General features: G+C 36.6%; 1 protein-coding gene across 2 annotated transcripts; it reads right to left on the bottom strand.

Annotated features, from left to right (window-relative positions):
- Positions 1-1,044: 1,044 nt before the first annotated feature.
- LOC107221012 (zinc transporter 9) lies at positions 1,045-25,308 on the bottom strand. 2 transcript variants are annotated; one of them, XM_015659851.2, is made up of 11 exons: positions 25,020-25,308; positions 23,155-23,685; positions 22,795-22,990; positions 22,612-22,694; positions 22,300-22,423; positions 13,028-13,166; positions 11,650-11,973; positions 3,387-3,599; positions 3,092-3,226; positions 2,908-3,021; positions 1,045-1,465 (listed from the first exon to the last, which is right to left on the bottom strand). In XM_015659851.2, the coding sequence occupies exons 2-11, from the start codon at positions 23,657-23,659 to the stop codon at positions 1,421-1,423; spliced, it is 1,878 nt and encodes a 625-aa protein (XP_015515337.1). In that variant the 5' UTR covers positions 23,660-23,685; positions 25,020-25,308; the 3' UTR covers positions 1,045-1,420. The 2 variants fall into 2 exon arrangements, with proteins under 2 accessions (XP_015515337.1, XP_046587020.1); XM_046731064.1 differs by lacking the exon at positions 25,020-25,308 and adding an exon at positions 24,006-24,049.
- Positions 25,309-26,754: the final 1,446 nt, after the last annotated feature.

Below are 26,754 nucleotides of genomic sequence, written 5' to 3'. Positions count from 1 at the left end.
CGTTTGTGCAAAAATCGATATACCAAAAAAATCCTGCGCACTTCTGTAGTTATTCGCATGTATAACCGAAAAAAGTTTTTCATTTACCGTGAATTAAAAATTGCAGGTGCAGTTGGTCCGGCCACGCGTCTTTGAAAAAAAAGGCTTCGTCGACGAAAAGCTGTGCAGTCGCCATTTCCTTTTACATTACTTTGAAAAAAATAATAATCCAGTTTATGATACGTACAATAAAGCACTTTTTCAGAATTGTGATTTATTTCATTGTCCCGATGAAAAAAATACTCAAAATATGCATACTTTTTCCGCCGCTTCAGTGGCCTTACCTCTTATTGTGGCATACAGTGGCATATTGAATAAACTACGACTTCGAGGTATGAATTTGTAATTTTTCTTCCCCACCTTTTTGAGAACCCGATGAAAATTTTATGTGTTTCGGCCATAACTTTTGATCCGTTGTTTATAGGGTAAACCTTGCTTTTTATGCGATTTTTGAAGACAAATTGAACTCTCAGAAATGTAAAATAGACATGTAGAATAGCAAAGGACCAACAGCTGAAGACATACTAAAAAATTTCCTACTATTTCGGCCGCAACTTTTGATTCGTTGTTCGCAGCGTATTCGGACTGTGGTCAATCAATTTCTCTCGCAAAACTACGGGGTTAGCCTTACTTCTTTTTTTTTAGCAAAAAATCTTTCGTCGCAGATTCAAGTTGTGTGATCCTTTCTTGATTAATTACCACCCTCTTCTTTCAGTATGACATGAACCCATTATCCCTCTACCCAACCCAACATTGGAAATCCCAGAAATCGAATCTTCGTTTTTGAGGTTTTGTTCAACTTTTAGGTATTTGGCTCCACTCTGCGCTGTCACTATTTTTGCTGTACAAACGAGAGAGAAAATGGATAGTAAGATTGGCGTCGGTAACCTTCACCGATAGTTGAAATGACATGGAATCCCGAATATACATTTTAATCAAGACACTTATGCAACGAAATAGATTTTTCAAAGTGAGGTTTTTATTGTTGTGAAAGAAATTGGGCAGTTTCAAGTTAACTTATAGTATATTTCAATGAAACCGGTTCAGATGACAGCACTTATTATAATTATTCTACAGATCATTATACTTCCACCTAGACAACTGATAGACTAAAATCAATCGTTATTTATTGACGTACTAATCGTAAGAATCATAGGTTTAGGGAAGTAACTGATTAGAATAAAAATATTTTTACAAAGCGTAGAAAAAGCGAAAATACTTTTCCAATTAGTTAACATATAGTATGCAGTTTCAGCAAAGCAATAAAACATAATTACAAAATATCTGCCTATAGCTGTTACTTATCACATTATAAAATATTGTTGGTGAAAGCCGTATTTACATCGCATATGATAAACTTTATTTTCCTAATACATGTTTCTTATAGAACCTCCAGGTCACAGTGCCGAATTTCCGGGTGGCTTTTCTGGAATTAAAATATATTATCCTTAATCTTTTGAGTCAATCCTACGGAAACTGCCTCAGCCTCTAATAATAGTTTTTCAAATACTTTCAAGTGAAAGTGATAGGATGTCTTATTTTAATCTATCCATTCCGATGTCTCAAAAATAGCGGTTTACAAACAAAAGTTTCAGACAAAAGTTTCGTGGTTTTGAAAGTGACAAATGTTGGCATTGTTGATTTAATAATAAATGCCTTCGTTTCCATAAATTTTTGGTAATTCAAAGTAACCACCATGTTTTCAATGAAAAGTGACTTTTTCTTTAAGATACCAGTTGTTGCAGATGTGAGGACAGTTCCTCATGCGTCTTTTTTCGTATCTAGCATAAGTTATTATCAAGTTATTTGTGGTGTTTAGGGTAAAAGCATAGTTCCTTCGTATCATAACGCGGTATAGGTTCGGAAACTGCTAATGAGTGATAAGACTGCAGTTATGAAAAGTCTAGTTCTACGAACAGAGATATATTGTGTAACAAGGGACGATAGTTGGTGATTGCGACGACTGTGAAGATTGCGCCTGAGCGAAGCGAAATCACACGACTTGCGTTCGCCAACTTTTGGCCCTAGTTACACACGATAGCTTTTATAACAAGTAAATGAAAAGTGGTGACGAGACTGAATCTAGCAGCCACAATTAGGAGCCAATCCTTTTAACGTTCATTCGAATAAGGTAGTGAAGTCCGAAAATAGAAATTTTGTGACAAATACCTTGAACCCTCTATACTTTTATAGAATTATGAGGATAAAAATAGATTGCATTTTTTTATGACGGACGAATTCCAAAGCTAAAATTTGTGTAATTTGATGGACCCATTCACTTGAGTTTTCGTACAATATGTTGCCACGTGCGTTACCTACGATTTGATTTGATTGAACTCATCACTTTAAAGATTAAACTGTACATAACTTCTTGATTTATTTTATAATGATTTCATTTTATTACGACGTTTGCAATGCAAAACAATTAAGATGTTATTTACAGTGAGACCTTGACTATCCGAGTGAAATGGGACCAAGAACAATACGGATAAATGAAGTCCACCGATATTCCGAAAATGACAGACATGGTTTTAAATTTACAAACAGTTATTAATTGACTCTGTAAGTATCCCTTGTAGTATAATGAGAATAACATTTTTTTTATAACCATTGCATCGTCATTATATCACTAGAAAGACATATATTTATATTTTTAGAGTGGCTTACCACTCTTGGAGTTTCAGTCAGAATCTATTTGCTTATGTGTACAACAGAATCCATCAGGACACATAAACTCTATCTCTCGACGTTAAATAACCGAAAAAAAATATTTTGCAACAATCCCGGTTAATTCTCATCCCAGATTAATACTCGACCAATCGAGGTTTTACTGCAGCGAAAGCTTAATATACTTGCCGCTATTCTTACCTTCAACTTCAATTCTATTCTGTCGATTTCGCCGCCTAATAAATCGACGATGTTTTCTCCGTGTTTCAACAGAAACAATTCAAGTTCATCGATATTCTCCATTTTCTTCACCTCCTGAAATGGAAAATATTCTTGGGACCTTCGAATAAATATTACTCATATGATAAACCTGTTATGAAGTAACCTCCAGCATAGCATTAAGGTCATGCTTATCAAGATATGATCTAGTCAACTCTCGTCCATCGAAATCCAATTCTGCTTTGTACCTCACCAAAGAATTTCCCATGTCAATTCCTTTGACGTCATGTATGGCACGAATCTGAAATCATGGTTGAATGCCTGAGACACCATTTTTTGAAACAAAAACAAAATACTAATTTTAATATACCAATACGTTGAATGATATTTGTAAAATTTACGTTCAACTCAATGTTGTTCTATAAATGCGATGAGAAACGGATGTTAGAAAAAATCATCACCATAATATCAGCTTCCAACTCAGCATTGATTTTGTCGAGACTTTCTTGAGGTATGCTACGTCCAACTAAAGCTGCCACATTTGTATAAATAATGAAAGATGCTACACCACCTAGTAAGCCACCAACAACAAGAGATCCAATCGCATCGAACATTGGATTACCCAGGTATGACGTTAACCCCATGCAACCGGCAGCAGCCGTCACTCCCAAGACCTAGATAAAACAAGTAAGGTTTGATCTGGCGATAAGCTTGTTCTAAAACGACATTTTCGTTTGCACAATATCAAATGTATACATTCTTCGCGTACAGATTATGCACGGAGAAAAGAAACAGAGTAGATTTTACTCAGAACTGCAGGAAAAGAGGAACACATCAAAATTTTTGGTAAAGAATATCTCATGTCCCATGTAACTATATTTTTTACCATAAATGTAGCAGATTTCACTCTGCATACAGTGGTGGTTTTCACTGATTCACTAGTAAATTCTGCATTTTACGAAGTATACTTTACCAAGAAAATCTGATGTGTTCTTCTTTTCCTGAAATTTTATGTGAAATTGCTCTTTTCTTCTCTCCGTGCGCTTAAGTTCAAAAACGGTGTCATTTTCGTTGGATCAAAAAACTCTCAACACAAAAACTAAAAGATATGATTAAAGTTAATATAGAGGTAAATTTGATCAAAACAATATCGTTTGCTCATAAGAATAATTTTTCAACACGCTAGTTGATGACTTCAGGGAGATCATAATATTTTACGATCTTTTTAACACCAAATGTATCAGGTGTTGCATCTTAAATAGCATGGTCAAATATCTCGGGCAAAATAGATCGTACAGAAAAATATTTCGGACGAAAATTTCAGGATATGCAGGTGGACACAAAATGTTGCTATAAACTGTCTTCGTAAGTTCACTAAGGAGAGGTCCAGGTTGTCTTAGACTTTTTGACAGGCAATTAAATCAAACTAGAAAAACTTTTTGAGTTAGCTTCATGAGCTCTGAAGTTATGACATATTTGGGTCCATAGAAGTTTTGAACCTCGTTCACGTGTAGTAAGGGGGGGTATTTATCTTTATACCAAAAAGTAAACTAAATAATGTAACATTTTCAGATTGATGATTCTGATACTTTCGGTGGACTCTATAATTTATGATACTCAAGTATGAAACTCAAATTATCACATCAAATTTGAAACTTTCCAATTTCTCGAAAAGTATCATTTGGCTTATCTTGAAAAATGGAATAAATGAAGAGTCACTAAAATTTTCGATATTTCTAGACTTAAAATGGCCAAATTTTCGTGGTATTTTGTGTTATAAATTATAAACTCGGATGACGTGACAATGATAACCTTTTTTTGATTCCAAATGGCCCTCAATCACTTATACGTACGTGTGCAGTCGTTGCTTCGCATGACTGGTATGAAACGTCTTTGAACTTGAAAGTGACAGAAGTCTTGAATTTTCGATACCGATTACAACATTTTTTTCATAATGATTGTCTCGAAGACAACTATGATTGTGTTGAATAAAAAGATAGATTTCCTATTGAAGAAGTTTAAATTTCCTTCAAATGTTTTTGGTAGAGTCATTTCACGTCATCCTTGGAATCCTAAAATTTTTATTGGGAACATTTTTTCATAAAATCTATTTTTCTAGAGATTGTTTCACTCCGCGTTATTGGACCTCCGAACTCCCACAAGTATATCGCAAAACAGTCGTCCACAGCAAGGAGCAAGGTTTTGGACATGGCCATGCTTTAGTAACTAAACTTAATTTCTGATACTATTTTATATTTTATATCCTTCCTTTTCCTAACACCCTCCACGAGCCACGCATCGAGAGATGGACACGAGGAGTGACCAACGAGGCCAGCCAGGCCGGCTACCGCATTTAGCAGAATAAGAGAGAGAGAGAGAGAGAGTACGGGATCTAGGGGTTGAATTGGCACGACGCGACAGTGACAGCAAAGCATCCACCCAACGTCCCACCGCTAGAACCAGTGCCTCAACAAATCTACCGATACAGCCTCCTCTGGAGTCCGGATTCCGCACGACCGCCACCGTCCACTTCTTCGGAGCGAGAAATCGCCACCCGCTAAACCAGGGGCTAATGGGCTCATGCACCTTACGCTGGTTCTTCGAGAAATCCGGACGAAAGGCTACAAACGTTACTTATCTCTATCGGACTGGCAGAGAGAGAATTTGAAGGAATACCCAAGCTGCATCGAATCGTCCGGCTGGCGCCCTACATCTCTATATTTGATGCAACGCAGGGCATGACGAAGACGGTGGGCACAACTCATCCTGACGTCAGGGCCGCAACCGTTCCGTTGTCGCAGCTACCCCAAAGGAGGTCTGCATCGCTCTTCACTTCGTCATTTCTGATCTGGGTCCCGACGCGGCTCATGATCTTGCGGTCGACTAAGAAGGAAGTCCTTCGAGCTGCAACGTTGACACTTCTGGAGCTCTATCCTTCTTCACTTTTCATTTCCCTTAATTCAGTCTTTCTTTATTGTTCGCGTTTCAAGTTCCTTCAGTTTGTTTGCTATTACGTTCCTGTTCACCGGTTCCTGCATTTTTCCCGTTTTTTTTTGGTATCACGTAAGTGAGTTTTTTGTTACCGTTCGAACTGCCGAATCCTTTTCTTTCATTTCCTTCTTTCTATTATCGACAATTTTTGTCGACGTCGATCACCTCTCGGGTTTTTGTGCGTTTTTCTTTTACTACATCCTAATTTATTTTAAATACCATTTCGTAAGCTATTATTTGATTCGTTATTATCTGATATTCCTTTATTCAACAACCTATAACTTGATACCTAGTACCCCTAGTTTTCCTTGAATCCTTCGCGCGCTCGTCCTGCGTGGCTTGCTAGTACCTATGTATTTCTATCCATAGTCGATCCCCGCTAGGTATTATATCTTAACTCCTGATTCGCGTTACTTGTATGCTAATTTAACCCGTACGTTACACCTGTGTAAACAAGTTTATTTCCTACAATACCTTGTTCTGTAATTATTGCGAGCTGTTAAGCTCCGTTTTGTTACCGAATTTACTCTGGTGTTCATAAGACGCGTTACCTAGCTTGCTAGCGACTCACACTCCCCTTGTATATGTTATTTCGCCCGTTTGTATTATATCGAGTCAATTAGCTACCTACTGTAGTGTAAGTACGCCCGATTTCCTCGCGATGGAAAGTCTAATCCCTTTTTCAAGACTTCGTCTCTAAGATTGCGTAGCTTTTCTTTATACTTCGTAACTTGTGTACTTGCGTTAGAGTTATTCCGTTATTTATGTCGCGTTCGTAAATTGCTTACCTTGTTATATTTTACGTCTACTCAAGGTACTGTACAAAATGGCATAATTAGTTACTTATTTCTTTGCCTCAATAAATTGCTTTCTTTTTTATTTATTACGAATTTGGCATTGTATAAAAGAGTGCTTGATATTTCCCTTCATTGACCCACGTTCCCCTCTAAGTCCCTGAGCTGCCGAGTTTCCTTTTCCTTCCTTTTTACTAATTTTTGTATTTCAGTATCGCGGTACGATTGTACCTGACGCCCAACAAATTTTGTTCAGGTATTAGCTTTAGTCGAATTACGTTACTCGCTCTCTCTCTCGCCTTACGTATTACGTATATGTTTGGCAAGCTCCTCGGTGTCTGTATTGTTTTCCCGGGTAGGTAAGCGGGTTGACGGTTGCAAGATATATGATCATGCTACTCAAAAGGAGATACTTGGTATAATTTATCCAAGTAAAAACTATAGCTTATTTCGTCCGAAAATGAATTTGCACAAATTGTGTAATTTCTCCAATTGTTCATTGTTAGTTAGCAAAATAGCATTGCAACAACTGTTCCTCAATCAGTATGTTTCATATCTTCATTTACACATTTTGAGCCTTTATTGGCAACTGTTGAGTCAACTACTACTATTTTTCTGCGCATTTATGCAGTTTTGAGTCTTCGAAGTGCACGAATTTTTTTAATGCCTTCCCAAATGGCGCCATAGAGCAAACTATCATTTTCTTTCTTCGAAATGAATTTTTCTTTCGAAAAACATTAAATAATTATATTTTTGAGTCTAAATGAGACATTACAAGAATTTTTCTAATATAGGCTGTAGTTATACTGTATAATAAATCACATTGACTCGGTAATTCTTTTCACGCGCGTTTTTTATGCATTGTTTTCTGTACACAAAGTACCTTTTTCTATGGCGGTAGAGTGAGTTTGCGAATGCGCACGCGCGGAGTATAAAAGATACGAGTTAAAAGTGGCATTTCTGTGCTGCGCGCATGCGCTGTCGCAAAAAATCCAACATTACGCGACCCTAACCTCAATTTCGTACTTCTTGAACAAATACGTAACATACTCTTGTTATATAAAGAATCATGTTCAACGAGATTGTAACGGTCTTTTCACCTCGCGTTTTTGCAATATTCGTCTTCAGCTCGCACAGCATACCTGTTTTCGGCTTGCATGCGCGCTCACCTACGATTCGTATTGCAAACTTACGCTCGGCCCTAAAAGACCGAGTTCGCCTCGTTGTTACACAAAATACTATTCTCCAACACCTGCCGGAAAAATTCAGCTTTCGAAGTCTATAGAGCGTGCGTAAAGTGCTGTATTTCCAAAGTATACTGTAAAATGGCGATAGCGCACACGGACAACTGACTTGCTCAATTTTACACACGAGGGCTTTTTTGGCAAATGTACACTTTTCTAATAATCAAAATTTACGCAGTGACTGTAATTCACTCTAAGTTACCAAACCCCAATTTTACACGCCTTATCGCTTCTCAAACCAAACTTACCTTTGCAGGTATTGGAAAAAGTAGCTTGTGTCACACGTGCGGATGGGCAATATCTGACTCGTGTAATTACAGCACTCACCTTAGCTCATGCTGCATTCACACTATACTGCGTTCAATGAGAAAACGACACAACAGTGCGACAGAATTCGTCAAGTTTGGTCAGATTCCGCCCAACGTCCCACCCATTTTATCCTCTCCACTTTGCCAAACGGGTCGTGCAGCTGGTCAAACCCGGCCACAGCAGACAACGGGGCCCGGGAATTTAATCCCAACCATTTATTTGATAAATTCGAGCGTTAGTTGTTGCGTAATATGGTTGGGCTTTGAGTGATTTATTTTTTTGTTATTTACATTAGTATTCAGATTGGTGCAATGGCAGAAAACATAGATGTGGAAGTCCCCCCTATGTATTGTATGCTTTTAGACAAACAACGAAACTCATTAATAATACTGAAGTTAGAAAGGAGCATGTGAAAATTATTTAAAATTAAAAAAATCCTTTTATTCCCACCAAGCACGTTTAGAGCTCGTAACGTCCTCTGAAACGAAGACCTAATGTAGTCGTTTACCGACCGGCGCAATTTGAAGGTATTGCGGGGGCAGAGGTGACTTTTTATTGTCCGGGATTTTAAAGGGGTCGGCGACGAAAACTGGCATCTGCGCTTTACAGCTCTTCGAGCCAATGTTATTATGCAGATTCTTAGCGTCGAAACGATGCAATACAGAGTGCGAATGCTAGGAACGTTGGAAATGGTTCCGGCAAAGATAGCAGAAGCCGTTGAAGAAGCATGTGCACAGTTAATACCAGAAAAATCGAAACAGAATTACGATTCAACGTATAAGAAATTTGCTGAATGGAAACAAAAAGAGTAAATAAAAGATTCGAATGAAGATATTTTGTTGGCTTATTATAATGAATTGAGCAAAAAACATGCGCAATCCAGTATATGGAGTTTTTTTTCGACACTGAAGTCAACGATAATACTTTAAGAACATGTGGATATTCAAAAGTACGGCCGATTACAAAACCTCTTGAAAGTGAATTGCAAAAATCATCAGAGCAAAAAATCCAAGGTCTTTACGGTCGCGAAACGGAGACATTTTTTACAGAAGCGCCTGTCGATGTTTATTTAGCAACAAAGGTGGGCGTACTTGCATACAGAAGCGGTTTCTCATGGGATTTATACAATAAATACTGCCTTATATTCAAACAGCTTCATGATAACTAAAGTAATAAATTGTAATAATTATTGAATTCATGGTTCTGGATATGAAAAATATAAATTAATATTGATTAATAATTGTATTCGATATTTTTTAATATTTTTAAAATATCAATATGAGGGAGAGCTTGTCGCGGAGATGAGTTGATGAAAATAAAAGTTCGTGAGAGAAGAAGGCAGATTGCTCATCATGGATGTACCGGACACCAAACGAAGGAAGCTCGACGATTCGTCATCCCTGAAGACCACGCCCGAACACTCAAAAAATACAAAGCTCTGCACCCAAAAAATGTTGCGACTGAGTTTTTTTTTTTAATTATAGAAAGGGCAAGTGTACTGAACAGGTGATTGGTAAATATAAATTTGCTACAATGCCTCATGAGATTCCATGTTACTTAAATATTACAGATCGATAAAATTACACTAGACATGCCTTTCGGCATACCTCTGCGATATTGCTTGCTAATTCCGAGGCGGACATAAGAGGTTTGAAATGTCATGGGGGATGGAAATCGAGCACTGCCGAAGAGGGGTACATTGAAGAGTCGCTCCAACACAAAATGAAAATTGATAAAATAATTTCATCAACTGTTACATCTTCTGAAATAACGCATTCTGAAAAGCAACCAAAGAAAGGTAAGATACTGCATGATATAAGCATTGATACAACGAACACCAAAATACAAAAACCAACCGCTGAAGTGCTCATCGCATCACCCAATTCGAAGTAAATGAGTTTCAACAACTGTTCCGTTGTATTTAACTATAGTAGCAAGCAGCAATAATTTTTGCCGATTTCGTTTTTGTTTTCGTTTCCAAAGACTAATTTTAAGATTGTTCCATAATAATTGAATAAACAAAACTATATTAGGAATTATTATGTACTGGTATCACTTTTTTTTCTCCACCATTCAAGAAGGTTTGTATCACATTATTGTTTCATTTTGCGAAAAACACTTTATCAAAAATTAGATTTTAGGTTGTTGTGAGTCGGGAGGGGCTTCGCCCCTGGATCCCGCCTTCACGCACAGTGATCTGCCAAAATACAGTGTTTCGAAGGTCCGTGGACTATTTTAAAGCATTATGCTTTGTCCCAGACGACGTTACTCGCTCTAAACGTACTTGTTGGGATTAAAATAACGTATGCATTTCGAAAGTTACCCTACCCTTCAATCTGAATGTGCTTTTTTACAGAACTAGTATTCGAATTGCGCGCGCCTTAGGCCCGTGCAATTCTACTACTCGTCTTGTAAACATCATATTCTGAAATCAAGGTTCGCGTAAGATCCTTGGTGTATAATGTACTATTATTTGTTCAGATTACATAAAATAAAGAAACTAGTAATGACGACACTTTTGTACTTATCTCTCAGTAGTTCCGAACGCTTTCATGCTTTAAAACTCGAATAAAACAAAGTTTTAGCTGACGGAACTATTGAGAAGTAGGTATACGAAATCCGAGCACGTGGCTAATCCTCTGAGTAGTGGGGGAAGCAGTTCGCGGATGAAACTGGGGAAGCGAAACTATTCAGAGGCACTATTGAGAGGTCGGACAGTAGTACTCAGCGGTGTGACACTCAATGCTTTAGAATGGGACCCTTATTTGACAACCTATTGTAAAAACTTTTGAGTTTTTAATCACGTTTTTGGTAACACCATTTTTTCGCAATGCCCTCTCGAGATAGAAAACCAAACTCATTTCTATTGTTTGTTATTATTATAATCAATGGTACCAATTTTGCTAGTCACTTTATTCTTCAACATTTATTTTGGTTGCTGTGGTAATAGAATGTCACAAGTTCTCAAATAAGAAAGTGGAAGGGGAAACTTGTGTCATACCGCTGGTAGTACTCATGCGTCTACAACACTTGGTATTTGTGTGAACGCAGCGCTGTCTTCGCGGTTCACGCTGCAAACTTCACTGTGTGTATCAATGGGAACTATTTTCACTGACAACTAACGGTCAAACGTTCGAAATGTCGTGTAAGAGTTTGCCTGCATGGGCTCCCCTACCTGTGTAGTCGGGTTTGACCATCAACAAGTCAGGTTTGGTGACTTGGAGTGAGTAAAGTGGGCGTTCCATCGGGTGGGATGTGCGCGATACGGACGAAATCGGGACAGGTTGTGAGTCATTCTCTCCGTGAACGCGGTAGAGATATATTATACAATCATACAAGGTTGGCGACTTAGGTGTAAATATTGAATGATTAGATTTAAAACTGACCGCTGCTAAGTCTTCCATCAGAACAACGTTTACGGAGGGATCTTGGCCACCAATGACGTATTCTTTGAATGATTGTCGCCTTTCCAAAGCACCCTTCTTTATTGAGTTAATGGCAACCAGCAATGTCGCTCCTTCAGATACCAGTGATCCACCCAATATAAAGTATGCCCAATAAAAAGAATCCACAGGCTCAGGATACACCAAACCATGAATACCATGGTAAAAGGACAAGCCAGTCCCGACGCAAAATATTCCAACGCCAGAAATTAAAGAGGATACGTTTTTCATGTTCGTGTATCCATATGGGTGATCGGGGTTTGGATTCTAAAAAATCAGATGGTACTGTAAAACAACACCAATTGCAGTACGAAATTGAACTCATTAAATATTTTTGCAATTATTTATAACTAGATTTGTTGGAATGTATAATATTTTCAAATAATAATTATCAGCTATGTAAATTAAATAAACCAAGCGTTGGTGACAAAGAATATACGTTATTTCATCAGAAAAAATGTCGTTTTATTATTATATATATTCTCTTAACGGGGGAACCTGGTTCAGAGCATCTAAAAATTGGAATTTCCAAAATTCGTCTTTGATAGTAGCAACTAACCTTAAAATTTTAGAAATAAATTCTAAGTATTTTTCGAATTACAACCTCGAGAATACGATACGTTGAGCAGGTATAACAGAGCTCGGCAAATGTTTCGCATTGAATAGACAAGTCAGTGTTTGTGTCTGTGAACTAGAATCCACGTTTCCAGTTTTTCGTTTGCCTTTTTTATGCATATAGAATTTTCAAGACATCCTTTAAATAGTCATCGTTGTCTCAACCTTCATGGAATGACGGGAGTAGGGCACGTTTTTGAGCGCTCTTAATTAATTTCTACCACTACTTTTCACCAACCGAAGTGTCTGTCATTGTTAATGCTGAATATGAAACATCATTCCCTACTACTAAACCTAAAATTAACGTTAGTAAATTTACGTTTCTGAATTCATTTTTCGAACCTTATATAAAGTTCCTGTGTAAGGCAAACTTAGAATCAGATTTTAGCGATGTTGAGGCGTTACCTTACTTTGACAAACGTCGAAACAGGCTAATTTTTACACGTTAATTTCGGAAAAACTACCGGTGCAATATGAATAAATTTTTGATTCTAACTTATGTACGCGTTAAGGGGTGTGTTCAAATATTTTATCGGAAAAAATATAATTTGATAAAGATATGTCTCTTCAAACTATTTTTTAAACGGAAAAAACAATTAATTTTGTATTACAGTAGGGCAGCCCCTTAAGGAAATTTTTCTTAATGAAGGGACGTGAATTTTTTTGTCACCAGCTCTCTGGCAAAAACGTTTTAAATATATCATACCTGTACAGATTTATGAATTCCATATGCTAAAATCAACTGGTTACACGTGTCAGCTGCCGAATGTACACATTCAGAGAACATACTGTGAGAACCAGTGTACAACCAAGCGAATAATTTGAATAGAAAATTACTAGCGTTTCTGAAACAAACAGGATACATAAGAATCGTGAGTTAGATTCATACAAAAGAATTCCTAAAATGACGTGACGCATGCGTTGCATACAATATATGTAATGTCACAATCGAAAAGCTCTTTTGTTTTTCTCTTTTCTTTTTTCCGTGGTGAAAAAACTTTAGAATTTCTTTATAGGTTTCTACGAATCTTCATTCAGTGAAGAAAAACAAACAATTTTATGTGGGAATATATGAGGCTTTCCATATCAAATCGAAGCTCCGCGACTTCCCTGGCTCCTTTCGATTTTTTTGTTCTTCAACACGGTTTAAAAACATATTGAAATTATTAGCTATGAATTGTTTTAGATTTTTTGGATCCAGCGATTCCCCGTGACGGCCAACCGGAAAATCGGATTTGAGAAATTCACCGATTTTTCGGATCCATGCTGCTTCAAATCGATGTGACGCATGAGGAAAGTTGTTATATAAAAACGTTACTGTTTTCTATGAGATTTTCAATACTACTTGAAAAAAAAAAATCCACCGCCGTTGAAGTGTATTTTTACCGAAGGTCTGCGTAAATCAGTTATAACACGAAACTGCCCTTAATCGAATTGACTGAAAGGCTATAGCCGAGTGAGCATGCCAAAACTGCCTCTGCGTCAAATTTATTCTGCAAGTGGCCTAGTATTTTCTATAAATGAATTACTCATACCAAATTTCAGCCTTTTACCCCCATTTTATTCGGATTGTCGCAAGAAAACTTGATTTCTACTCAAAAACTTATTTTGAAAAATTATAGATTCAGCCGACATTTGTTCATACATCCAGGATTTTTTCATATTTTTTGCTACCAAACTCCATCGGCTAAAAATTCATAGACATTCAGATTCCTGATTTCCGGTAGATTTTGAAGAGTGACCACCTCCTGTTTTTCACAGCATGAATACATGGTTTAGGGTGATTTTCTGTAATTTTTTCAGTTTTCCTAAAGGTGCGTCGATGTTTAAAAAAATTTTTTTTTAAATAATGATACTTCTCACCATTTTATGGATATTTCCTAGTTCCTTTTTTGATCTCATTAAAACAGCTCTAATATTTAAGCTAATATTCAGGATTTTACAGCTGTATGTAGTTCTCTATGCACGCAGTCGTTTTTGCTTTTTGAAATTCAGTATTTTTTAAGCCCCCGAACATAAGTAAAAGTTTCACCTGAATTCAATTTATTTTATTTTTTTTAACACCCGCCACTTTGTGAATTTTTTCTCAATACACGGCTACGTATAACGACAACTACATTCATATAGATTATAAAGCTTTTTTTTTGTTTTTCAGACCAAACATTGTCAAGTTATCGACCCGGCGGTTGGACCACGTTTTTTATACAGAGGCTTTATTATACCGCAATAACTTGGTCAATTTTTAATTCTTCTTAATAAAAATTTACACGAAATAAGTTCAAAGCATGCTTAATAATATACCTTCTTCTATAATCCCAAATAAATAATCTAGTAAACAAAAAAAGAAAATGAAAAAACGACCTCTTTGTAACCCGTCATAGCGGTGCTTCCCTTAAAACCCCAATAACTAGCTACTCAGAAGTCTTGTAAAAAGCCTCAGAATGTGTAGAATTGATTTTCGTCATAAATAATGCCCGTGGATAATATTCATTATATCGGTAATAGGACAAAATATCAAATTTTTTCAAGAACTTCAGAAATCTTCCAAACTTTTTTATGTTTAGTAGGGAATTGGTGATTTTGGAATAGTGATAGTATTAAAAAAAAATTCTCTCGCATTATTCACATAGAGAAATATTGTTCTTATGGGTCGCAAATTAGGGAACACTAAAAAAAAAAAATCCAGAATAACGTGCCGTAATGTTGGCAACCCGCTTATTCAAAATGATTTTGAAGTCGTATTGGCTTTAATTTCTCCTGAAAATTAGTAAAAACACTGGAACTCTTTGAGAGAAGTCCAGGACTCCACAAAATATTTCTTTTTCGAAGATTAGGTGCCATCTTTACAGACGATATTACCACCAGGTGTGTTTTCGAAAAATTGACACATAATTTAATTTTTTTAGTCATATCTCGAGCCACCCTAATTTGAGGTATTGTCCGATGGTTAGATGGAATATTACATGAAAATAATCTATTTTTTCAGTAAGGGGTTGTTTGCTATTAAAGGGGATGCTCTCTGGGTTACTCAACTCTGGTGAACCGTATTTTTGCAGCCTTTATTTAGGTACGTTGAGGCACCTCGGCGCGATATCTCTCAGGGCAACGTAGAACGGCGACCACCGGTAGGGTGGACTACAAAGGTTGGGGAGGTTTTCGAAGCATCGAAGAAAAGCTAGCCGTCTACCTCGAAGAGAAACACTTCCGGCAAGTGGTCGGAGGAAGAGATACCACGATTTTCACCGATCATAAGCCAGTCACGTCCGGTTCCCAACAAAAAACTGATAAGTGCTCACCTCGCTGATTCCGATACTTCGACTTCATTGATTAGTTCACCGCAGGCATCCGACACACCTCGGAAAAGGACAACGTCGTCACCGATACCTTGTCGCGGATCAAAAAAGTCACAGCACCGATCGAATACCACCAATGCCCCACGGCACACTCACAGGAACGAGATAACGAACTGCAGGCGTATCTACACGAGGGTCAGCCTCACAGCTCAGAAAAATACAGATTCTGAGAACCAACATAGCCAACCGTTGTGACGTTTCGATCCAAGCAACACAATCGTTCATGACACAATTAGGGGTGTGCGGGTACTTGAACTCGGGTTCGGGTTTAAATCGGGTCGGGTTTTTTGGCCATCCCGAAATCATCGGGTAGTCCGAAATTTTCAAGTACCCGAAATTTTCGGATACCTGAACCGAAAGTAATCCATTTTACCCTACCCGACCTAGAGAATTTCAGTACTCGCACACCTCTACTGATCGATGATAAAATTAATTCACGAAGACGTGCCAATGAAGCATATATAAAATAATTCGAGAGTATATTTCTCGGTGAGCCTCTAGTCTGATTTTTTGAGAATAGAACCTCCAGAACTCATAATTCAAGACGGTTACGAAGTTGTCCTCCAGATCGTTCGGGATTTCGGAAACGACATAGGTAAGTTCAAAATTTTCCAACATCTCTGTTCACTTTAGAAATCCCGGTAATTTTGAAGAAGCGAAAACAGCCGTGACCAAAATTTGCAAAAACTCGGCAGTTTTCGGCAAACCCACGATTTTCGGGTACGAAATTTTTGGGTAATCTGAAATTTCCGAGTACCCTAGACACAACCATTTTGACAATTGTTCCTCGATCCATGCCGAAGCTCCCAAATACGTCAAGGAACTCAGGCAAAACTTGGCTGAATCTACACCCTACACCCGGAACATGACATGGTGATATATAAGCGTTCGTTAAAGGGCCTAGCTAAAGCCACCTACGTGTTTACATGCGTCGATACCCAGAAAGTTTCTTTGCAAAAGCCGTACCGGGGATTTTTTAGTTGAAGTCTGAGAAAAGCATGGCATAGTCTCGATTGACCGACTAAAACCAGTGTATGAAGTTTCCTCGGACGAGGGACTTGCAGAGCAGACAACAAGGGGCGACAATAATCCTGCTCTGCCACTTGTTAAGCGTATTTGTTGTCTTTTTTAGAAATATAGATAAAAAATTTCAGAATTGGTAGAACATTTAGAGAACAAAAGTACAACTTTTTGTTAGACTGCGGTTTTAAGTAACATATTCATGCCGAGTAGGAATGTAAGTGTAATGACTCAAAAGCGCGTTTTATTAGCTACGAGGAATCACTGTGAACAACTAAACTTTCCTTACTCAACAACTGAGGTAAAAATCGCAGAATAAGAGAATGTGCGTGAAAATAGCATTTCTGTTACCTCCGCTAGGTAGCCAACTAGCCCAGAAAAGTTAGCATTTTTCATTAAAATAATTCAGATTTATTCAAATCTTGTTTTCTACACAGGTTCATTTTCATGACAGAAACAGAATCTGAAAGTCTGAGTCTCCGCACAGGGCTTTACGTCAATCGTGTACGGAAAAGGTGTATAAAAATGATTTTTCGTACATCTGTGCGTACGTGTTAAACCTACGACAAAAATAGTAAATGTGAAAAATGAAGCTTGATAAACTTCTTACAAAAAATGTAGGATCCATTTTTCTTCTATAGCTAAATTTGGACCACGCAGGGTTGGGCGTGTAAAATGTAGGATTCCGCTTGAGCACTGTATCTATCGAGCTGGTGATCAATTTGTAGGAAAAGCATTGGAGTCGAAGATTTCGGCACAATGACGACACATTCAAAAATTTCGGAATGATTGGTAACCATAATTCAGAAATTTGAAATTTATAGCCAAGATTTTTTGTCTGTTTTGAAACGGGCTACGAATGCCTTTCGAATCGAATATAAGAATTTCCATCCTGGATCCCAAGGATATTCTTTGCTCTGAACGATGGGTCGTGCCCCATCTTGATAGCTAAAATCATTTTCGAGATAGCAGCATTTTAAGCTTCAAATATTCAAAAAAGGCGTAGAGCTAGCGCAATGTATGTCGCGGTTACGTAAAAAAGACTCGTCGAAAAAAGCAAATTCATTTGCACTTGGTAGAAAATACCCGGTTAAGACGATAAAATCGGTGACGTTCACTCAAAAGCGGTCTGCTTGACGTGAAATGTTACTAATTTTACGAACGCGGCCGTTGTGGAAGCCAATAGAAAAAGATAGAAAGGTGATTTGGCGGTATACGTGAACAATAATAAGTGTAATGTCACAGCGTTTCAGGTAGACAAAAATTTTATACTCATCGGCGTCTCTGACAAAATTATAGATGCTGTTACAGGCCTTGTAGACTCTAGCCCACAATCAAACTGTCAAGAATCAATAGCAAAATTAAATCAAATATTAGAAGCTCTCGAGTTAGAGTGGCAATACTACTCAACAATAATATTTTTGTAACAGAGTGGGTGATTTACAACAGAAATTCCAAGATTTTCACTTTCACAATCATAACCTCCTGAAGCCGTTGGACAAAATTTGTAATACAGCAGGCAAATTCCTTGTGAATATGATTCATACATATCATGGCAAATAATGTGTACGTTTTACTGATCGTACGAGCAGCAGATGACATCCCGGTGCCAAATACTTTTGTAACAAAAGGGAGAGCTTGGGTGATTCACCTAGTCTGACCTAACCCAAATAACCTGAATAGGATTTTGAATTTTTATGTTAAACATTTCTCAACCAGGTTTTCAACCACCTTCCCGGTGAAGTCGCGTTTCAAACTGAATCACCAAGAACAAGATGAAACAAAACTAAGATTTACAAATTATCATGGGAAAGCAAAGAAATTAATAAATTAAACCTTTAGAGGGCCAACCTGACCCATCTATCTATACTAATATCATAAAGAGGAAAGATTTGATTTTTTGTTTGTTTGTTTGCTTGTTTGAAATGAATAGGCTACGAAACTACTGGACCGATTTAAAAAATTCTTTCACCGTTGGCAAGCTACACTATTCCCGAGTGACATAGGCTATGTTTCATTTTCAAAAAAATTAGGGATGCTTACTAAAACTTGAAAAATCTAACCCAAGTTGTAAAAAAATAAACAAAAAACTTCCTTCAATCGCGTGCGCTGCGAAAACTATTAATGATAGAACAAAATGATGTATTACAATTTTTCAGGACACATCACTATCTATAAAAAATGTCGCGACAGCATGTCTCTATCTTTTATAGTTACGTCACAATAAGCGTCCTTTTATTAAAAACTAGCAGCCCATCCCGGCTTCGCACGGGCATATAACAATATTATGTAATAATATAAATGTTATTTTTTTAGAAACTCACTGTAAACATTGTGTATTTTCTTTTATTATATTATTATATGCCCGTGCGAAGCTGGGATGGGCTGCTAGTATGCCATAAGCCTATGGATACATAAATCATACCTCTAAAAAATATCGAATTTCAAGGGAAAAATGCCGGCCCTCTAAAGGTTTACAGATCGACTGACAAACTCTTTGACAGATCCTGCCCTCAAGTCCTATTCTGAATATTTATTCGAAAATACAAACCTAGAGTTCTAGCAAAAAATATAAAAAATTTCTGAAAGTATAATTTTTTTTACAAAATTTTTTTTTTTTTGGAAAAACGTTTTTTCAGGAATTTTTCTCGAAGTTTTAATATTTCTAAAGAGATATTTGAAATAAGGGATAGATTCTACAATGTTTCAAGCATATCTGAGAATTTTTTCAAGTTGAAGGGATTAGTAACTTTCAAATGGTTGACCGTGAAATAGTGCACAGGGTTTCACAGACCGTGTGCTTTGTGATCGAAAAAATAGGCGTGTGCTCCGAGAGTTGAGCGCTGTAAATCGTTGAATCATATAATTTTAATACTTCTGAGTATTCTAATTATTCGAACCATATGAATGATTCGAAAAACGTTATATGTTCGAGTTGTTTGAATGATTCGAATACTATTTGATTCAACCACTATTTAGACACTTCTATCATCCAGATATCAATTTCTGACATTCGCCCACTTTTTCAACTATGCATTGGTGATTATTGTAGGGCTTATATTATTATAGCTTAGGGCTATGAACACACAACTGCACCTTTTAAATGAAAACGTTTGCAAGCAGATTCACAAGAAAAAAAAAAACATTATATTTATGCTGTCATCAAAGATGTATTCAGAGTTCATCACGCTGAAGCAAATTGTCCAGCACTCAATTCGACTCCAAAAAATTTGGTATAACAGCTGATTCAGTAGTAATTAGAAACTATTGGTTGAAAATAATCGACAGCATAAATACAGATCGGATAACGCACTCCTTTCCTTTTGTAACATCAATTATCAACCGCAAAAAGTTCTATGCCAAAGAATAATTCCGTCATTCTGTAAATCCAGACATAAGTGTACATTGCAACGATTTTGCTACCATCCCACAGGACAATATTTGTTTCTCATTCAAAGAGAAAAATCTATCAGAAAATTTCTTGAAGATGCAGTTTGTAATGATGTCACGATTTTTCAGAAAAAATCATTATTTCCCAACTTTAGGATCGTCTAAAATTCAGTGAACCGTTGTTACGTCCTACAGAACTCAGTTTGCCTTCCCATAGTCTTACAGTTACTTTATACCCGGCATAATCTATCTATCTTCACCAAGCTGCCTCGATTCTCGTACCAAGTCGGCAGGTTGATCTCTAATTTGTAACTATCAAGTCTTCTACATTCTCTAGACTAGTCACTTCCATCCTAACTTTCACACACGTGACTTTTAATTATATCTCTCCATGCCAATCCAAGCGGACTCCGTTACACTGACCACAGTTATAATTCAAACACTTGAGCATTAATAATAAACCAACGCCTCCCTTACTACCTAGCATCCTTAAAATCGATCCCTTCCTTCTTCTATCATTTCCTGTATTCAGAGTAATGGCACGTAAGCGCATAATCAACATGTAGGAACCTTAAAATAGCTAAATCACACCTTGGGTGGACATAGAGGAGGTTCCGGTAGCCACTTATCAAAGTCTACACGATCTACCCTGTAACACCGTAATAAGGTAAATCAACTCATATTTTGGAAACTGAACACTTTCAAAGTTACCTATTGTGGATTTGCAAATTAGCGGTTCCCTTCTACTCATTTTCTTCTCAAATATTGCATTACAGTAACAATACTAACTTCAACCACGTAAAATTTTGAAAGTGGCAACATATAAGAAATGAAGTATGATCAAGTATCGGCATCATTTTTTCGTCTGAAATTCCTTCAAGTGTTGTATAAATTTTTTCTTTGTATCTTCATTCGTTTTTAAGATATTTGAAGAATAAATGACGACCACCCTATAGTCTCACTGCAGTTTGATACCTAGTACAAAAATTCCCATGCAAAATTGTTGAAAAGTAGTTTTTTTTATTTTGTTGTTACGTCCATCATACCACTTCTCTCTATTTTTCCTACTCGCTAACTCTCCCACAGTTCTTACATTAATCTCATGGTCTCTGTCCTGTCCTCTTATCTCTACGTAGTCTCACGCTATTCACTATCACGCTTACTCATCAAATTCCATTTCCTACTCCTAGCATTGTCACACCTTTTCTGCACCCGTACGTTTCACGTCTCGAGGGACACTTCTATTCTAACTCTCAACAACGTCACATCTGAACTTCTTACATAGCTTCATACAGCACACTTCGTTTTTACCGTCATCTGAACTTCCTCGAAATAAATATATTAGTAATATCTCAAACAAACCCTACGTTATTCGATCCTCATCCTGATTTCCGGTTGTCCTGGAACTTAAAAGCGAAGCCAACCAGTTTACTCTTACCGCTCAGGAGTAACTCTAATCACGGACGTAACATTGTTATTTACTACTGCCTACACCCGCCATACCCGATACCGTACTTTCTGGCTTATTCGGGGCAAGAGAGGGGATGAATCAGTAACAAACATTGTGCAGCTACAGCTGACTTAAAATGTTCAATAGAAACACCTGCATTCACACGAGGGACAAGGAAAACTTAAGAAAACCTTGCCCGAATGTAGTCGGACCTAGTTCAAAGTATCGACCAGCAACTCAACACCTGAACGGTGTGACCTGTCTTACATTTTTTCAAGTTGTCGTTCAGACCCTCATTGACAGACCAGGGACTTGAACCCGAGCTGCCCTCGGCTTCGTAGACTCGAGTGCTCGCGCCGAGCCACTACGGTCGGTATGCAAAATTAGTTGTTAGTGGACCATTATTTCATGTCAGATTCCACATATTTATGTAAAAAAATGTAGAAGTGAACTTGTTACCTTAATAATACTTTGAGTGATAAAACTATGCAAAATAATGCCCATTAAGTATCTGTTGGAGATCAGATTGCCATTGTTTTGCTATTAAAGTATTAATATTATATCAGTTTGCGTGGTTCTAAATTTTTATTCAACACAAAATATGTAGAATTTTATATGGAATATCACTAACTAATTTTGCATAACAGTTTTCAATAGGTTTATGTGAAAATTTATCCACTAGGTATAGCCAATAAAACCTTGGAAGAGTGGTCAACATTGTTATTTGAACATACTAAATCCAGTTTAATTAATTTTATCACTCACATTATTATTGCTGTGAGAACAACTTTACCAGATCTACCAAAGAGTCCATCTTCTTTAATTGATTTTGCCTGCTTACCCATTTCACGTCTATAATCCCTGAGTCTTCTTTTTACAGTGAAAACATCTGAAACGAAATTTACGGACAAATTTATGAATACTGAATGATTCCAAAACAAAAGAATTATCTGCGTTCAAAATATTAAGTTAAAGTACTGTAGAATTTTTTTTACTGACACATTGATGATGTTTATATTGTTACTAATAGTCATTTTGTCAACTAACAATTTCAATATCATTGGCAAGAGTAATTACTTTGCTGGTATGTTTTTCGTTCCAGTTCTTTTTTGAGGAGTTCTTTCAACAGTGCCTCTCGAGATCCCCATACTTCTACAGCTCTAAAATCACAATTTCCTTTAAAATCTCATCGATTACATGATAATATGCAGGTTGAAAAATGAGAAATAGTACAAATTTGAAGAAAACTAATATTCTTACTTAGCTTCAACATCTTTTCTCCAATAAACCGTTATTGGAGGTTCAAACTCGTGTGGTGATCTCCTTTTCGTTTTGGGTAACGATTCTAAATCTGCTGGCTTCAATAAGAAATCTGACATCGCCCGAATAGGAGTAATAAAATTCCTTTCCAAAGAGGAAACAGATAGATCGACTTTGACTCTCTTCTTTGGTGGGTCTTAAAGAAAGGATACACTAAATCAGTGCTCAGATATGAAATATTTCAGTTTAAGTTAGAGGAGAAAGAAGTGTAGTCTTTACATTAAGAATCAACTTGATTCAATAATTCAAATATCATCTGTCAAAACATTATAATAAATAAGATTAAGATTCATTCTTTACTGATAATTGGCCTGCTGCTGGATACTTCTCTGGCTGTGGCATCCTTGGATTTATCTGGTTTTTTTGTTGTGTCCTTAATTGCTTTTTCTTCGTTATTCTCTGTATCGAGAGGTCGTTCTTTAATTTTCCCCAAGTTTTCTGCATTTAATTCGATAATTCTTTCTTTCACCGCAGCCTTAAGTATCTTCTGATCTGCATCGAAGTGCCTTTTCTTTTCATCATTCCCAGATTTTGTTTCTCCATCTGATATACTAGATAAACCAGACGCTGTAACGTATCTCCATCTAGGATTTACATACGCAATTATGTTCAATTTATGCTGTAATCCCAGTTTTGGTGAATTCAACACAAAATTACTGTTATGCTTGCTATTTGCCTTTGATGTTATAAATATGCTTGCATGTCTCTTTGTTTGTCCAACAAGAAAAATATAGCACTGATTCCTATGATGGCAAACAATATTTTGCCGAATGAAACTTTGCAGGCCATATGACTGGTGTAACATTGTTGGTACACTTCAATACAACTAATCTGCACAGAAAAACAATAAAAAATGTAATTAACCTTAGAATAGAATTTTTTTATTCTAGTACGATGCATGCTACTAGTTCATGACGGTTTTGGGCTTACTTTTTACCTCAACTAAAATATGAGGTTGAAGTTGATAATGTAAATTAATAGAATAGTACACGAAAAATCATCATTTTGCAAGTTCGAAGAAATTGAATTGTGTACATACGGTTCTCTAAGCATTCATTTGAACAAAAATATAAGTGGGGGTCTCTGCTTGATTAGAATTACCTGAATATCAGATAATTCTATAATTGCAATATACCAATTCTTAAACCTACATTGGTACTTCGGTGTAACTGGTTACCGCAGCATTTTCATCGTCAGCTTGCTTTTAATTCCTTTAAATACACTTTTTACCATTTTATGTCTATCAAAATTCAAAAAAATACGTATCTATCATTTCGTAATCAATTTCTGAAACAGATTAGTGGATGGACAAAGCTTCTACGACAATTAAAAATCAAGTGACAGACTAAATCGCGGGGTAACGAGTTACCTCGGTGTATCATTAGTGGCTACCCCCAGGATGTGTACCACCAGTTAAAAAAAAAAATGTATTAAATTAAAGTACATGTCGTTGAGATCTCAGATGGTTGAAAACTTGCCAATGTAATCACAATGAGCATCACACATGTTCATGTGCTATGAATAATGTACAATAATTAGTTAAGACGGATCTAAGCATTCATATAATTCTATAGCTTTCACTGTATAGGAACTGCATCAGAAATTTTTCGGTCAACAAATTTCTCATTCAGATGAGAGTAATTTTGATAGAAGCTTAATAATAACGTTTGATCACAAATGTCAACAATCAACAATATCAATTGGTTACCAGAATAAAATTTAATTTCGATCAACCAGTCTATAGAATTTTCTAAGTGTATATTTTGGATGCGAACATTAGGAGTGTTACTAAGGCATTTGGAAAATTGTATCTCATGCACAAGTGAAAACAACCCACGGTCTAAAATTTCATGAACGAATTGTTGAGCAAGTAAAAAATTAAAAAGTACATTACCAGCGAGGTAACAAGTGACAACTATTTAACCGAATCTTATGCATCTGACAAATGCAGTTTTTAGTCAAATATAACCTAAAAGCACGGAAATAAGTCTGTTTTACAGTTTTAGATGAAGATTTCTCAGAATTGATATATGTAAATCAGAGAAGCTATTATGTCGCTTAATTGTCGAAAGTTCCATAATAACTCACGACGTGAGCGTGTTACACGAAGAAACAGAGAGTGATCAAATAAAGAAGTGAAATCCGTAAAAATTCCAAACACAGACCTCTTTAAATGTTCCGGTGAAGAAAGTTAACCTACAAATTTGACATTGTAAGATACAGCTTTGTGGCTGTAGTACACTGTGTATAGTCCTCCGGAGGTTAATTTTGAATCAAATATTCGGTTCGAAGTACCGCTGGCAAGGAAAAACTTCGGTAGATTTTTTTAATCTAAAATAGAGGATTAATACGATTAATAGTTGACGGTATGTAACAGTTATTGGCCTCTGTTTATAGTGGGTCAAGAATACTGATAGCGATTTCCACTAGCTGTACTCGGTGGGCAGATGGAGCGCAATAAGCGCAATTCCCCCAGGTTTCAACTAGTAAAAGCGAAATAATAAGGGTGGGTTTACATAGGCGCGGTCATACAGTGGGGGTGTAACATCCGACCGGAATGTTCGTATATTTTATCAATTATTATCATTATTATTATATGTCACTTTTATCAACTAATCAAACTCGAAGAACGAGTATCTTGTAACCAGAAGGTATTAAAACAACTGTCGAACTATTTGAAATATCCCTAGATAAAAATAACTATGAAATTCATTAACCAGAGCTTAAAACCATGTTACGAAATTTTCGAACTACAAAGAGCTATAATATTATTATACATTATTATATATTATTATTTTATTAACATATCGTAATTAAATAACACCATTATATCCAATTATTATGTAAGACTCAACAATGAGTGAGAAGGAATGCCTGCAACCTTTGTTCTCTCTGTCTTTTCACGGCTTCATCTTGATGCATAGAGCGCGCGGTCTATCTGTATAAGTCTATGGCTACTACACCAGACGCGCAGGAACGAAACTCGCGGATATATTAGACCGAAAACTTAGTAGACTAATAATAAATCTCCTGGTCAATCATCTTATTCACAGCTTATAAATTACGAGCAATAATTTCGAAAAACAAAATGACGGATCCGAAATCATGATCACATATGAATTAAATAGAAAATTTTTAGGGCACTTTATATGTTAAGGTTTGGGAAGAAGAGGTTTGGAATAAGATAGTTGATCCCTATTATATAGATACTGAAAATTTATTTCGATATAATTATACAATGTCTAGTCTTACTCGCTATCCGATGAATCCGGTGGAAAATCATTATTTTCATCTTTAAATTCATCGCTTTCCGTATTATTCAGAGGACTCTGATTCGATTTCGTAACTGAAGGTGAAATCAATAGTTCAACCGCATCTGTGGTTAATGACCTTTAGTTTTTTCGGAGGAACTTTTTGTAAACTAGATATTAGTGGATCGAGTGTTAGTAAAAGCTTGCAAAAAACGTTTCCCATGGTTTTAATTCGGTCACATTTTCGTGAAAAATCTCGCTGGAATTTTTTGATCTCTTTGTTGCACAATTCCTGAGCTTCTGCAGACGTTTATCCGATAGGCAATAACAAATAATCAATAATTTTGTAACCGGGAATGAGAATGTCGTGCACTGATGTTGGCATGTAATATCATGCATGGAAGTCGACGAATTTTCGTGCAGTAATTTCTGTGTCGTCGCGAAATTTGGTTATTTATATTGATTTCGAAACCACAAAAAATTACTTGCAATATCACATGAAATTGCTTTATCAATACCTCATCAATTCCCGTTATAGAAGCAAAAACTTCGGAATTTTCGAAAAACCACCGAGCTGTATTTCCGTCATTTGAAGTTCCGTAGCCTTGTTGCGGTTGATCAACAATACGTCTTAATTTTTCACGAAAAC

The sequence above is a fragment of the Neodiprion lecontei genome, chromosome 1, assembly GCF_021901455.1.
Source record: "Neodiprion lecontei isolate iyNeoLeco1 chromosome 1, iyNeoLeco1.1, whole genome shotgun sequence".
Lineage (NCBI taxonomy): Eukaryota > Metazoa > Arthropoda > Insecta > Hymenoptera > Diprionidae > Neodiprion > Neodiprion lecontei.
The sequence above is the reverse complement of the archived record's forward strand: the minus strand, read 5'-3'. Positions and strand labels throughout refer to the sequence as shown.